Source organism: Mauremys mutica, chromosome 4 (genome assembly GCF_020497125.1).
Source record: "Mauremys mutica isolate MM-2020 ecotype Southern chromosome 4, ASM2049712v1, whole genome shotgun sequence".
Classification (NCBI taxonomy): domain Eukaryota; kingdom Metazoa; phylum Chordata; order Testudines; family Geoemydidae; genus Mauremys; species Mauremys mutica.
This window is the reverse complement of record NC_059075.1, coordinates 12,137,936-12,154,482: the sequence shown is the minus strand read 5'-3', so window position 1 is coordinate 12,154,482 and position 16,547 is coordinate 12,137,936. Positions and strand designations below refer to the sequence as shown.

The window sequence follows — 16,547 nt, the reverse complement described above, 5'->3', positions numbered from 1 at the left end:
TATAACCACACATACTTTGCTATACTATGCTGTAATGTCACCACTGCTATGGAATCATTTTGGAGCCTGGCAATTTGGGGATCTACGAATTGGTCAAATAACATTTTTAGTACATACGGTGCTTACAAAAAAATGTAAAAGATATTTTCTACCCTGTGGAAAAAAGACCTGCTAATTTTTGACAAAAGTATCTAAAGAGAGAGTCTAGTCTTATTTGTACGATTTTTTCAATTTTGCTATTGATCAAAACAAGTTTGCAAACACAGGAGTGAAACTTTTTATATTAAAAAAGACAGCCATTTCTGAGCATAAAATATGTGGGCACAATATGTTATTTGCTGAAAGGATAACCTATTTTCTGGCTTCAATGCCTTTAGAAAAGCTCAGGGTGTTAGAACTGGTTGCCTCCCCGAAATTGGAAAACTAGTATTGCATAAGCCACTGAAATTTGTGGTTCTAAGGAAGGTGAAACTGGGAGGAGGGCAAAGCACCATACTATGTATAAAGGTATCTGCAGCACTTCCAATATATTCTTTGCCATTATAGCATCTAACCGTCATGTATATAACAGACTGGTCTAATTCTGTCGAGAAAAGCAGCAAATCAATTCCTTCCTTATTCTAACTATTGAACCAAGCTGGATTGCTTAGGTTGTTTTCCAGGTGAATGTCACTGTTGCTCCACTACTAGTAGAATGTCTGTGCATGATTAGGATAGCCTTGCTACAAGACTTAAAAATGGCACATTTCCAGATTTCTGGTGGCTGAAAGAGCCACAAACCAGGGCCAAGTCTCCAAGTGTTTTTATTCTCCAAATTGGAGTTGCCAGCCATAGCTGCCATAGAAGGACACCAACTCAGAGGCTATTTCAAAGATACTTTGATTCTAGCCCATCAAGAACTGTCTAAAAAAACCCAACACACGACCAAACATCAATCAGGCAGGGTTTGCTTTTACTGTGTGTGTTATGCTGATAAGCATCCGACATAAGACGACTTGTCCCATTTGAAAATGGTTACAAATGTTTTCATCTGTATGTTTAGTTATTGTAATATACATGTTTCCCTGATGCAAGGGTGATAACATAATACAACACATTAAATTTTAAAAGAATTTTTTTAAATGGGTTGGTACCCAAGAGATAAGAAGTTAAGCAATGTATTACCTCTGTCTTCCATAAACTTGTAAAGCTGTTGGAGGAAGTTGTCCCTCTCTTCAGGATCAAGCTCTTCCTCAGGCTGTCAAAACAAAGGGAGACATATTGAAAATATTAGATGCATATGGACAGTCAGATGCCAAACAATTCATTTGCACAAAAAAGCCAAGCCAAGTTCGCCCATATAAGGATACGATATCCAGAAAATAAACCAATCAGAAAGGGCTAACCACACAAATGGACACAAGTTTAAATAAGATGAGGAGGACTAACTTGATTCCCCTCCGAAGGTTCAAAACCCCATACACTGGAGTCTCAACTGGGGAAAAAGAAAAGACAGAGCAGTGGGATCCTCAATCCATTAGGGGTATGACATGGCCTGCACTAATATATTACTGATGTCATATAGTAAAATCTAATATTGAATGTGTTATTTACAAGACTATAGCAGTTAACATGAATTCTAGCTTTCCCCAGTAGAAAAAACTATAGTCAAGGCTGCAAAATGGTTTCCACTGTAACAGCCCCTATATCTTCAGATGCTCAAACATTTCTGGGGAAGGAGGGGAAGGAAATCCCTTGGGGAATGAAACTTTCCATGCTTGGTCTCTGCTCAAAGAGGTCATCTCTGGAAACATCTCAGGAGTCACTTGTATAATTCAGAACAGCAGAATGTATGTTATCTATCCTGTTTTCTTTTTACCTCTACTATTCTTACACTGCCACTCTGGATAAACACAGCTAAACTTTGACTTGGATAGTCCACAATGTGGAGTAAAGCCTTTGCTATGTTCAAAGGGAAAATGTTAGAATAAATAAAAGTTATGAGAAAAAAAAATCACTTTTGAGCATGTTCAGTGGGATTCTAAGATTTTAGCAGAGCCTAATGAAGTCTTGCTTCCTGCAACATCTTATGTATGCCACATTCTTCCTGCCCAGCCTGGTAGGCTTAAGGATTGCTGGTGAGGCTGTCTGTCTCAGAGGAAAGATGTACAGAAAAAGTCAAAAATAAAACACCACTACTATATCATTAGTAGAAAAATCACAGGTAGTTTTGAGAGGAAGGGGGAAGCAATAGAAAGGTTACTGATCTCAGTTTCAGTTTGGTCTGCATTCAGCAAATTCTAAGCTTTCATTTTAATAAAATTACATTCCTAATTTTCTGTTGTGAAAATAGAGCCATTGCAATCTAAACTGATACACCACTGCCTTATTAACCGAAAAACAGCCTCCTGTGAAGCATCGGTATTAGTTCACCCCTTCTTCATCCTGCTTGCTTCAATGAGCTGTAATGTCCAGAGCACAATGAGGGCTATTTAAATATTGACATTATTCTGCAGAGATAGTTTGTGTTTCTTCTCTTCTGATTTTTCTTAGAAAAGAAACAAGGAAATTAAATGCCAACCCACAAAATTATATAATGTTATAGTGGCCATTTTGCTCATCCTGTATATTCTATGGTATACATTTAACAGACATATAAGTAAGCTATAAAATTAACAATAGAATCACACAGACAAGGCTGCATATTTATTAGTGCACAGGAACCTTAGCTTTTATATTTCCTGCTTTAAAAAAAATTAAACTATGTAATCTTAACATTGCAATTAATAGATCTCACCATTTAATGTAAAAGGTTTTTATACCTATGGATAAAAAGCACTACAAGTGGTAGATATCTACAGATGTTCAGAATTCAGAAGCACTTCCACCTTGATCTGTTTATTCTTGTGGACATATCCCCCGAAACAATGAAACTGTTGGCTAGAAATAGCTCTTCCATGAGCAGATACTTAAATATTAACAGTCTCTCAGTATCTTCACCTGAAGTTAAACAAAAGGCAAAGATGAAAAACTGTATAGCCCAAGGGAACAGGAGGAGGAAGACCAAGTGAGTGACTATCCATGGGGAGCGTGGAAAACAGAAGGAAGAGTTAGGACAGTTGATGCACCTAATTGGCCAGTCACTGGACAGGAGACCAGGTGAAACAAAGACTCATGAGTTGATGCTGGAGAGCATTTCACATTAGGCTATCTGTATGCTATCCTTATCCTCTCTCTGTGTGTTTTGGGTGCAAGTGGTTCCCAGGACATCACCTGCTGTTCTGAAGCAGGGTTTCATTTAAATTATCAACTGCCCTCCAGGCTTCATGGACTTAATGTCCCTAAGGCAACATCCTTGCTGCTGAGTGATGAGGAGGGCTGAATTATTATTTCTGTCATGACAGCCTCAACCAATTGGGGCCCCACTTTGCTAGATGTTACACATCGAGACACACAGTCTTTCCCTGAAAAACTTACAGTCTGAATAGACAAGACAAAGGAAGTTTTATTATTCCTGTTTTACAGATGAATATAGGCACAGAGGCTCAGATCCACAAAAGGTATATAGGCGCACAAGTCAGTTTCAGGCTCCGCTGCAATGCACAGAACTCCCACCAAACCCTGTTGGTGCCTAAACTCGCTCAAGCACCTATATTTTCAGAGTAAAATTTCCCTCATCACAGATGTTTCTGCCTCTAGGCACACACACTGCAGCCTCCCTCTAGGTGCCGAGGCCCCCAGAGTTTTATACAACCAGAGGAAGATCAGCATTTGCCCTCCTAACAAGGGTGCAGGGCCCAGTCCAGTAGATATGCTTAGAGACCACCTATCAGACCAGGTCTCATTCAAAATCTGAAAGGAGGAGGTAGTGATGGTGGCAGCAATACTCCACTTTATAACTTTTAGCCCAGTGGTTAGAGCACTCATTTGGCATGTGAGGATATATCTACATTGCAATAAAAAACCCAGGGCAAGATCACAGCTGGCATAGATTGCAGGGCTTGGGCTGCAGGGCTCTAAAACTGCAGCACAGATTGGGGGTGGGAAGGATAGCTCAGTGGTTTGAGCATTGACCTGCTAAATCCAGGGTTGTGAGTTTAATCCTTGAGGGGGCCATTTAGGGATCTGGGGCAAGAATCTGTCTGGGGATTAGTCCTGCTTTGAGCAGGGGGTTGGACTGGATGACCTCCTGAGGTCCCTTCCCTGACATTCTATGTTCAGGCTCAGGCTGGAATTTGGGATCTGAGACCCCATGAAGGGGGTGGGTCACTGAGCCTAAAGTCTACATTGCTATTTTTAGTCCTGAGCCCCATAAGCCCAAGTCAGCTGACCCTGGCTCTCAGACTCTGTGCCACAGATTTTTTATTGCAGTGTAGACATACCCTGAGAGACCCAAGTTCAGTTCCCCTGCCGCTCAGGAAGAAGGGAGACTCCTCTTTGAATCCTACCTTTCAGGAAAGAATTCTAGCCACTTAATTCTGGGATATTCCAGCAGTTCTCAAACTGTGGGTTGGGATCCCAAAGAGGGTCACATAGCAGGTCCTTTGGCTTCTCTCCCCCTATTTCTCCTGCTACAGCCTCCAGGAGGGGGAAGATAAGGAAGAATTGAAGGAACCTGAATAAACATTGCAGCATCTCAGAAATGCTATTGCCACAACCTGTCACCACTGAGGAGAGCCATATTTCTGTTGGTAGGTAGCCTGAACACTGTACTTCTAAGCATGGCATTCATGCCACTCTCTGTGGTAGATAGCAGGAATTGTGGTAGATAGCAGGAATGCTGCATACCAAGCAGCAGTCCCATCTCTTCTGAAGTCCAGGTATTTTCACCAGAAGGCTTCAGAATTTCGTAGATAAAATCTGTGCAAATAATTTTCTCTGAAAACTTCCAGTTCCACAATAGGTTAGTTTCTCATTTACATCTTTTCCCCACAAATAGGCTCTAATAAAGGGTGACTGAGGCCCAACGATTTAGCTACATACCTTTTAACCTTTCTTTGCCTCATCTTATCTGTGCAATGGGGTTAATATAGGTAACTCCAAAGGGTATTACAAGACTAAAATGTTCATATAGAACTTTGAAGATGAAAACTGTACATAAAATGTCTAGTTTTACAACAGGGTGCACTATAAACCACAAACTCAAACAGTAATCAGAAATCTTGGAAATGAGTTACTTTAGATTAGTGAATTTGTCACTTGTAAATATATGTTGTGTGGTATCACATTTACACTTGCTACTTACCTGTTATGTAAATCCATGTATCTTAAAGAAGCTGTTTCTTGTTGAATAGCTTTGAAATTGTGATATTCTTGTACGCAATTTTTAGACTCAGATTTTATATGCTATCTTAAAACACACACACTTGACACCAGAGATGGACTGCTTCAGATAAATTTTTTATCTTGCCTCTGAAAACCATTTATACATTAGAGAAGTCTGGGAATAGTGGCAATTTGGAAGCAGCATTAGAAGTCATTAGTCATGTACAAAAATCCCAAATCTCTATTTCTAAAAGGTAATTCATGGGTTTCAAATATTTCCACACACACACCCCTCCAATGTAAATTTAATGCTGGTGAAAGGTACCAGGAATGAAAATCCTTAGGACTGAAATCCTCTTCTTATCCACAGAGCAGGTATAGCAGGGAAAGCTTTCTTGCACTGGTGGTGGGCAGTGACGTGACTCAGTGCTAACTGGATGACACTTCCTCTACAGGCTACCAGCCATCATGCCCATTCAGTCACTGGTTTGTCTGCTCAGAGTGCCAACAAGGGTGCCAAATGTGATGATATTTATGATTCAAATACCTGTCCATTGGAAAGCGGACTTCGACCAACCAACTAATTTCACACAAGAAAATGTTGAACATGTCATCCATTTTTTTTATATATATCTGCAAATCTGGAAGTATTATATGAAACTTTCTAGGTAGCAACTTTTCTATTATAATTACACATTCTATGCTCTTATCATAGTGTATTGTTGCTTTTCTGAGAAACAGGGATCTGAAGGGTGTTGGAAAAAGTGCATGCTACACCACGCTCCTGATTCAGCATTTAGGAATTTGACTTCCTTAGAACGTGTCTTATTTTGAACAAACTCCTCAGTCATTGTTTAAATGGGCCATCTTTCCCCCCAGTTGAAGACTTCAATAGGGTAAATTCACATGACAAGAAATCTATAATTTGACCTTAAAAATACATGGCCCTGCTACCAGGAGCACGACCAGGTACTTGCCACTGCCTTGAGAACAGAGCCCACCCTCTGCCACCACATGCTCCTGGATCTTTCAGTTCTTATTGCAAACAGCAGGAAGTGAGTTAGGCACCAAAATTTCATTTTCAAATGGGAAACAACTTACTTCTGATCTCATATGAGACAGACACCTTTAAAGGATGGCCAGCATGGTGACCTGTTCCCCCCGTATTTCCCATGAGATGAATTGTCTGGCTTCAGCAATATCTCCCATTAGGAAGACTCTCCATGAAAAAGATACATGTCTGCTAGCCAATTCCTCTTGAGTGGGAAACACTAAGGGAGCAATCTGGCTAGCACTGTTGCTATGGTCTGAACTCTTCATGCTTCTAAAAATGTAAAAGGATAAGAAGAGATGAAAAATCCAAAGGGATAATAAAACAAAACACTACCTCCCCAGGGGCAATAGCAGTTAAATTCAGTCATGGTACACTGTCCAAACCTGAACACTGAGGGCCTTATACACCATTCCTCCCTTCCCACAATGCCCCACCCTCCAAAGCTCTCGCCTTTTGATCCAATCATCATTTAATACTATGTCTTTCTGTAACTCTTTGAAATCCTACACATAAAATCAAATGCATACACTCGATGTATAGGAATTCCTTTTGTTGCTTCTGACTCAACAAAAGGAATATATATATTTTAACTAAATGCATGAAGAGGGCTTGATTTGTCAACAGGAAGAATGTCCAAAGAGATTCAAAAGATCAAACTGCAAGCTGCAGGCAGTCTTCCCTTTAAACACAGGGCAAGGAAAAAGTTAATCATTGGACATTTTTATTTCCTGGTAAACAACTAGCAATTGCCATCTTCCTTGACAGAAGAGTAGAAGTACAAGAAAATAATATGGTTGTACATATTTTTGATTTTTAATAAGACAGGCATAGAGACAGACCTTGAGCTTCTGGAATGTTTTCAATGCAGCCAATGATATAGAAGAGTTTCAAATTTTTATACCTCTAATTCCAATTTATCATCAGAATGGCTGTTACATCCTAATATGTATCTAACACACTCTTACTGCAGATTTTTAAATTTACAAATTGAATACAAAAGTTTATAGCCAACAGACCTGTGACTAGATTCAAACTAACCACTCACTTCCAAATGGGAAAAGTTACCTTATTTCAACAAAAAGGAATAGCAAAAATAATAGTAACAAAAAGTCAGTTTCATTATTTAAACGAGCATCCAAGTATAAGTTGAAAGCAATACAGTAACTTAGGGCTGCTATGCAGTATTTTGAAATTACTGCAAAAAAGTCTCACAAATTTAACCTTTTGAGAAACTCATTATGCAACATGACACGTCAATATTCTTCTAAAATTTAATATAGATGTCAATGCGAAGGCTATCTCCAGATTCTCCTCCTGCACTGCCAACTGTAAAGAATTCCACACTCATAAGTTACCTCCAACAGGAGAAATAACCATATGGGTATCACCATGTTGATCCCATATTCTCAGATCCTGAAGAGACTATGCAGCGACACCACAATATCTTGGTGCTTATCCTAAATTACTCCTTGTACTGAACCACTACTAAATCACTAAAGGCATCACACACACACACACAAAGTGTGTCAAAGCAAAATTATGGATCCTAATCCAGCTGCGAGAAAATACTAGGTTCTATAATCACAAACAACTACATTAGCCCTATCTGTTCTGATTCCATAATAAGACTATCCTTTGGATTTGACTGACAATATGCTGGGTATGTATTAAATATATATTTGTAGAGTTAAGGGGACTCCATGTCATTTATCTGAGAAAGGCCTTCCATGCCTGTTGGCAGCTAGGCCATTACTGCACCACAATGGTAAATTTAAAAAAAATAGAACAGCGTGACTCAGAGTCCCAAAACAGAAGATGCATTGAGGATATTCTGACAGAAGAGGGAATGAGGTTATTTTGACCTTGATTAAAATTTGAGTGATTCAACATTTATAATCATACATAGCCAAGATCACAGTCTTTTATTCATTGGCTCCCTTAGGTCTGCATCCCAGATTAGTGATGTTTTGAAGAAAACCCTTAAAGAAAAAAAAAATCACAATTCCTAAATTCTCTCTTTAGCAGAAATATTGAGCTTTGCCCACAATTAAATAATTAAGATTAGACTATTATAACAGAATAATCTAGATTTTTGATTTCACGGTCGAGAATGACAGCTCTGCTCAGACAATCTAAAAAAAATAAAAATAAATATCTGTGCTCCACTAGATAGCTTTATGATCCCTTTATTTTTCTCTCTCTACTTGTTACCTGGAAACAATGGATCCTACAGCTTTTCCTACTGACAGATCTACATCTCTGGAATGCTTTACCTCCCTTTCCTTGATCAACAGATTATTTTCTTAGAATCAGAAATGAAAACTCCATTTGTTTTATAAGAATGCTGTTTTGTTTTTAAACAAAGCTACCCCTCCCCCTTCTTTGTTTGAAGCATACTGCACTTTTAGAGAACAACCATTGTAAAATGACACCAAAAATTATGCTAGAAGCCGATTAAGCCATCTTTTAAAAAAACCAAACCACCACCCCCCCACACACAAACTGACTGGGAGTATGCAATTTTAACAAACGTTAATACAGATTGCAGACTGCAACAGTTCACACCCTGCAAAATGTGGCCTATTCAATTCTTATCACTACATACAGAGGAAAAAACCCAGTGGGATTTTATATTCTATGCACATTCATCCTCATATTTATCTAACCATATTAATATTTTCATATGGAAAACTACTCCATTTTTCAGAACACTATTACTAAAGCATAACATTAATATCTAAAATAGGTTTTTATTTTATTTTTTTAAACAAGGAAACATTTACCCTTGGCTACATGCTATATCACATTGTTCACAGATCAGAAAGCTTAAAATCTAAGTCAAATCCACATTCTTAATAATGAAAAATGTTAATGTTGCAGGTTAAAACACAAACTCCTTACCTATGAGCTGCATTTTCTCTCAAATGAAAAATGGTTATATTTCCCTTCTACCTAATCTGCCCAGTGCCTGGACATATTTCATCCTGACTTCCAAATATTTGCTTTCTTTCTCTCTCACTGCACGACATCCGCAGTTATATAGCATTACTTACATTCTCTTCCATATAAAAATCAGACATTACATGAAAGGAAAAGAAAGAGACAGTCCATTTCAAAGCATCTGGCAAGCCTCACTGGCAGGCTGCCAAGCCTCTGCTAAATCTTCCTCTCTTTCCTGAGCATGCTCACTTGAAACCAACAGTATGTTACTATGGCAACACTGTAGGCAGCCTGCCTCTAAGTATGAACAGCCATTCTGTTTTCAGTGTGACAAAACCACATACTACAGGGGAAGTGAAAGGGAAACGATATTTGACCTTCTTTAAAAACAGAAAGTTTACTTTCCTTTTCTATATAATGAATCTCCTGGTTCCATGTATGGTACACAAACTTACAAAGAACTATTTTGTTTGCAAGTAAATCTAATTCTGTAAGATTTAAACCAGATAAAAATTAAAGGAAATTCCATAAATTCATTTTTGATGACATGAGGACAGATGATGCTTTACTTTATGGAAGCTGAGTAACTGGATCATTTTATCAATACTTCTGTGACACAGACACTTGTACAATGAATTGAATTTAAAGTATACATTAGACAATAACATTACCATTCCATTATTTAAAAAAATATTAATATCTAAAGAAAGCTTTACTGAAATATTATCTACAAAGATATTTAGCATAAAATTCTGAGGTTCTTAGCTAATAAATAGTTATAACAGGGAATAGTCCATCCACCTACCACTTTCCTCTACTGTGCCCGATATTTTTATTTTGGCATTTTAGTACCTTCTCTGACTGCAAGTATTCGTCATTCAAGAGGATCTTGGATTTTAGAAGCATGTTACATTTTAAATCAGCACTAGGTTATTATTCAGACAGCTATGAAATTTTATTTCCTTTCCCTATCTGCATATTTCTGACCCAGACCCTCTCCAACAAAGTTTTCTGACTTACTTCGGAGATTTGTCTCAAATTTGTGCATTGGATAATAGCAGAATATCTGCAGTTGCACACAGATGCCATTAAGCACAGTTGTGAAGGGAGGATAAACAGGTCTGAAAACTCCAAAGTGAGTAAGCCAAGTTTGAGATCACAACTTTGGTAACTAAAGTGTCCTTGGACATTTAAATTCTGTATCTTCCATTTCTAATTGCATAATTGTTTCTAATATAAAAATAGACTTACCACTACTTCTTCCTCCTTTTCTTCCACTTTGTCTTCCTCTTCATCACTTTCTGCAGCAGCGCCATCTTCCTCATCACTGCTGGAGGACTCCAGGATTTCACTCATGTCCATTTTCCAGTTATCAGGAACAGCTTTTGTGTTTAAGAAAGTGCTTGCTTCCTGTAACCCTACAGAGAAAAATGCCCAGTGTTCAAGGTACTAAATTTAACTCAAAATTATGTACATTACAAAATATTCCTATTTTTTCTTCTTTTTTCAAATTATAATGAAGGGGGGGGAGGAAAATTCAGAGCTGAATTGTCAGTAGGTGGTGAAAAGTGAATTAAAAGTTTAAACACGATCATTTATCCCACACACAAAATTAGGATGAATTTAAGGTTGCAAGCACATCTTCATAATATGAGCACATTTTAGCTTTCAGGAACGTTAGATTAAAAACACAAATACTGGAAATCCATGGAATTCAGAGTTAACTTAGGTGCTATTTGACAAGTACAATGTTATCCTAGGCAGGCACCTCGAGGGCAGAGTTATCATCTGCACCTTACATCCAACTTTATCAGAAACAAGCATCACAAAACGTTGGCTGAAATATTTGCTTCATACATACATGTCTCTTATGCTAAGTATGATGATTTCTCACCACATTATCATTTGCTCTTTTAATACAGTAATGCTCTAATTTCATGATCAAAGCATACACTTCTCATATGAGACACTTTGAGTGACCTCAGCACCTTGAAGGATAAGGCATTTAATGGTAAGGAATGAATGACTGCCTTCAGTATGCCCATTTGCCTATAATTCTTCAGTATGGGTCACGTATGACTGTAGGGTTTTAAAATAAATGGTTATGGGTGATAATAGTAGAAGTTTCTTTATTCCCTCAGAGCATCCCCAGGGGGTTGAGTTAACGCAATATGATTGTATTTCTCAAGCATGGCAACCTTTCCTATGGATATATTTGGTTTCTAGTGTTAGAGTTTGAAACAAAAAATCCAAATGTTATTAAGGCAATACACATCTAAACCCACTGATAGGTATCCACACTATAATGTTAGTGTTTTTGTATGGATATTCCTTTTAAACAAAAAAAAAATACGGTAAATACTCCCAACGTGGGGTTGGGGAGCAAAAGGAGACTTTGAAAGACTATAGGAGTGGAGATTCCCCATATCCTCCCGACTCCCTGACACTCACTAACGTATAACTTCCTCACACTCATTAATGCTCACTTAATACAGCCAGCCTCCCACAGATCTTTGGGATGGTGGAGTAGGGCTTCACCTGGATACCCGCATCAGTGGCCCAGTAAGTCTTTTTGGACTCAAGCTTGTGAGCGCTTATGAGGCCTAGGAATTTGGCAGGGAGGGGGAGACGCTGATTTTTGTTTGGGGACTGTGGAAGAAGCAGAGGAAGAATGGTCCAATGTTTAGTGGTGCTGGTCTGAGATTCTGGAGACTCAAGTTGTTTCCAGCTCCACCACAGACTATCTGTGTAATTCTGGGCATGTCACTTAGTCTCTCTGTGCCTCAGTTCCCCGACTGTAAAATAGGGATAACTGTCCTTGCTCACACAGGTGTTTGCAAGGATAAATACATTAAAGACTGAGGCACTTGGATACTACAGTAATGGGAGCCATACAGGTACCTAAAATAGATAGAGGTGGGAACACCAAAGACCTGCTCAGTGCTGCTGTAGAAGGTCTGGGGAGCACTAATACCTCCCTGGCTTCTGTAACTGATGAACCCTCTGTGGTTTGCAGAAGACTCTGTGGACAAGCCCTTGCTTGGCAAGCCCTCCTGTGACATACAAGTACCCTTACCTACTTTTTGGAGGTAAAATTCTCTTTTTTCCTTAAGAAGCCTCCATAAGGAAAACAACAATGGAGACTTTTTGAATTCTAGTGAACAGTTCTATTTTCAGAGAGCCATAATTCAGGAGTCCTGTGTATAAAGGCACTTCAAATTTGGTAGAATATTTCGACCTCAGGTCCAGGCATAAACTAGCAGTTTGGAGGCCAATATAACTTGAGTGGATTTTAGAGAGGGAACTCCCCCACCCAACAAATCAGACTTATAATGGAAGCTTGGTTCCCATCTTAAGTATGAAGCAACAGCTGCCAGTGCTTCTTAGCAAAGCACTGTTAAAATGCTAAATAGTAGCATTATAGTATATAGCAGTATTATTAGTGTTCACTGTAACCCTCCAATGGTAAACTGATAGCAGTTAACTCTGGTCACATACCAGCAGAAGGTTCAATATTGCATTACACAACTGATTTGTTTTTTTAAACCAGAGAAGAATTATTCTAATATACCTTTTTTAGCAGACAGATCAGATTTTGATAGCTTTACATCTAGTTCTTTGATGTCCTTTCTTGCTATTGAATAACTGGAAGAGAGGAAAGTATTTAATAAAATAAAATAGGAATAAGTCAAGGAGTACTAGATTTATGAAAAAAGTGGTTTCTTAACATTCAAGACCCTTCATTCACTTTCAACAATAAGGTCTTTTAGAATTATACATAAAGCATCAGCGGATATACGCACTAACACAATATACACTAGCAATAACACAGAAACTCCCAATCCTCATTCCCAAAGTCATCAAAAGTGCCTTTTTAATTAAAAAATATAATTTAATCTGTTACAGTTACAGAGCTGTTCTATTTTTAAAGATAAAAATATTTAAAATATTTTTAATTTTTCTTTTAAACCCCACACCATGCTACGGAGCAAATTAAAACTCCATCCAAATATTTTGCCTTCACTCTCAATCACGCACTGAGTTAACGTCTGTAGCACCAACATACAGTAGAAACAAAGTTTTCTCTCTACATTTCCTCACTTTTGCCAATGTTAGTTAGATGTCATGTTAAGAAGGGATGGGATGACAAAGGAAGACATGTTAGCATGTGGTGTGATAGGGGATATGGCACTGAACTGAGCACTTTGGAGAGAGAGGACTTGTAGAGCAGACCTCATTTGAGGGAATTAATGCAAGGAAGAACAAGAACTAGATGTCAGGTTACAATATAACCTTTTATTATATTTAATAATATTTTAAGGAAATACTGCACATTTACTTTTTAAATACAAATTTTAGGGCATGCTACAGAGATCTGATCTCTCAAGACCAGTTTACAGAAAATCCAATATAAAAATAGACCCTCCAGCTAGATCTATCAGGGAAATGAATCCTTGATTTTATAATATGTAACCACAGAAAAGAGGAAAGTCACTCTTTACAATGTGGCTACTGCATGTATAAAGTAATATATCCCATACCAATATGATTGTTTACAAAAACAACTATCAAAAGGAAACAATCTATATATTGACAAGTAAATGTATGCCCGTTTTTAAACTGTATTTTTGCTAGCACAAAAGAAGATTTGTGAAGCAAATACCTGTGTTATTGTGTTAATATCTGTGTTATTATATCATCCATTTTTTTTAAGTTACAAAAGTGCTCTCATGCTAACACACATGGAATCTTTTAAGTTTGGAACAAGATGTATTGCAAATACTGAGTTAAATTTGGTTGCTATAATAGGAATGCAGGCCAACCTACAATTATAGCATTTCAAGTGAGTTATTATCATAAGATTTTTCTTCATTCAGTTCATTCACAAGAACTGTAGCAAAATCCCAGTGGAATGAAAGGAATTGGTGGCCACCATTTTCTCAAGCTAAAGAAAATTATGGGGAAGTAGTCTTTTTTTAAGAGAGAGTAAATAGAAAAATGGTCCAGTAAGCACTGGTAATAAGACATATTATATTATTTATAGTGATAATTCACAACAGAATATACTTTAAGTAGGCTATTGATGCATGCCATGTCCACATAATAAGGCCAAAAGAAACAGTGCATCAGTAGCCTACTAATTCACATTCTATTGAGAATTATAGCTGCTATAACCATAGCTCATTTATTTTTTAAAAAACAGGCATGTTTTGTACAAACACAATGTTGAGGTTTATGGACTGTGAGAAGCAGTTACTAAATGGTATACGAAAAAATAGTAAGAAATGGTTAAAATGTTATCATTTTTTGAATATACTTGTTTAATAAAAGTTCTCTTATTTTTAAGATTCCCTGGAATAACTGGACCCTTTCTCTCACCTGGATATCTTAGACCCCAAGTGCCCCTTCAGTAGCAGTTTGTAACCCAATAGATACTTTTAATTCACCTTCTTTTATAAATACTGAGTTTGTTAGTTAAACGCTACAAATTGCTACTGAAAGAGCAGCTTAAAAACATTGTTTCAACAAACATGCACAAAAATATACCAGATTAGCAGACCTTAAGTGAGGAACATCAGGACCCAAGTTACATAAAACGCTTTTACAAAAAACTGTAGACCTCTAAAAATTATTTCTCTATTTTTTTATTTCAGTGGAAAGTTAAAAAAAGCCTACCGAAAAACCCCAAAATATTCCAACTCAATGTTGCAACCCAAATAAAGGACTATGCTAATGTACGAAAAACCAAAAAGGAGAAATTAATTGGAAAGTGTCTATAAACTAAAAAAGTGAGGAAAAAAAACAGAAGTAAAATGCTTGACTAACTAAAGTAAATTTTGTTTAAAAAAATTATTTAACTTTAATCATCTAAGATGATTTAGTAACATTGGTAAGCCCCCCACTGTACTCCACCAAATATTTTAGCTCAATTGTGCATCTTAAGCATGCAATAGGTAGAAAATTTTATTGCGTTTTTTCTTGAGTTGTAAGTCGCTTGCCTTTTTTCATTTTAAGTTGCAAGAAAATAATGAGTCATTGGTTATAAATTTTAACTAAGTAGAATCCTATACTTAAGTTTTGTATAGAAAGATCTTAATGTACAATTGAATAATGTCCACATACATTTTTTTTGTCACAAGTTCACACATTTTTCAATACAACACTATTATTAAGAGTACTGTATTCTATTACTCACAATTTGGAATCTGCAAAAGATCGAACTAAACACTGGTCCTTTTTCACTGTGATGTCATCGTTACAGCTGGGAGATATTACCTGAAGTTTCAAATAAAACACATTGCTCTCAAGAGTTGCTATTCTTCTTGCTAAAAAAAGTAAGACTGTATAAATCCTTTCCACTTTCTTTTATTGTTACTTCCAATTTCAGAAAAGGCAACAGTAATTAGGTTTTTGTATACTCCTATTTATGTTGTAAAGTCTGGCAATGAACAACTTCTCCATAAATACTTGACCAAGATGAAGAAGCTGCCAAAAAAGCACCATATCCTCCATTGTAAACATTCATGTGACAACCCAGAAGTTTGATCATTTACCCCCTAGATGTCAATAATAAAAGTGCAGTTATACTCTGAAAAGCTATTCTATAAAAATGGCATTGTGGAATTCCATGTTTACCCCACAACAGTTTTTCAGATTAAAACTTGCTCAGATTACAATTAAAAAAATAATACCCCCCTCCCCACTTCTAGTCTTTCATATTAAGGCTGAGATTAGGGTGACCAGATATCCCAATTTTATAGGGACAGTCCCGATTTTGGGGGCTTTTTCTTACATAGGTACCTATTACCCCCCACCCCATCCCGATTTTTCACACTTGCTATCTGGTCATCCTAGCTGGGATCCAAAAGGCAAGCTTCCTTTTTTTCTGGTTTACGTATGATCCCCAATATTAAAGTTTCTACATCGGGAACTTAAGTAAATAATACTGTTGATAATATCAACCAGAGCTCCTCCACAGTGGTATTAATACTGTAGGATTACATGGTAGTTTGGAAAAAAAAAAATCTTATTTGTGTCACTAAAGTAAACAACTCTGAATGCACAAAGAACATGATGGTAATGATTTTACAGTCTGTTTTCCAGCTATAACTGCTTCTTAAGGTCTGGAGCAATGTTAACACTTTCAGGCAAAATCCTGGCTCAACTGAAGTCAGTAAGAGTTTTGTCATTCACTTCAATGGGACCAGGATTGCACATCAGACTGAATTCACAGATTCCTATTTCTTGGTTCGCTAAGAGGATAACAGTTTCTGGACCTCTAGCAATTTCACCTCCCAGTTAGAATATT

The 16,547-nt window shown here is 37.3% G+C and overlaps 1 protein-coding gene across 6 annotated transcripts in view; it reads right to left on the bottom strand.

The window, feature by feature from the left end:
* The window catches only part of ARID4A (AT-rich interaction domain 4A), a 66,613-nt gene that overhangs the window by 27,580 nt on the left and 22,486 nt on the right, over positions 1 to 16,547 (bottom strand). For all 6 annotated transcript variants that reach the window (XM_045015553.1, XM_045015552.1, XM_045015551.1 and 3 more), the window contains exons 9-12: positions 15,435 to 15,514; positions 12,810 to 12,883; positions 10,490 to 10,656; positions 1,165 to 1,237 (exon numbers count right to left, since the gene is read on the bottom strand). In XM_045015553.1, the coding sequence (XP_044871488.1) occupies positions 1,165 to 1,237; positions 10,490 to 10,656; positions 12,810 to 12,883; positions 15,435 to 15,514 (394 nt within the window). The remainder of the gene's footprint in view (positions 1 to 1,164; positions 1,238 to 10,489; positions 10,657 to 12,809; positions 12,884 to 15,434; positions 15,515 to 16,547) is intronic.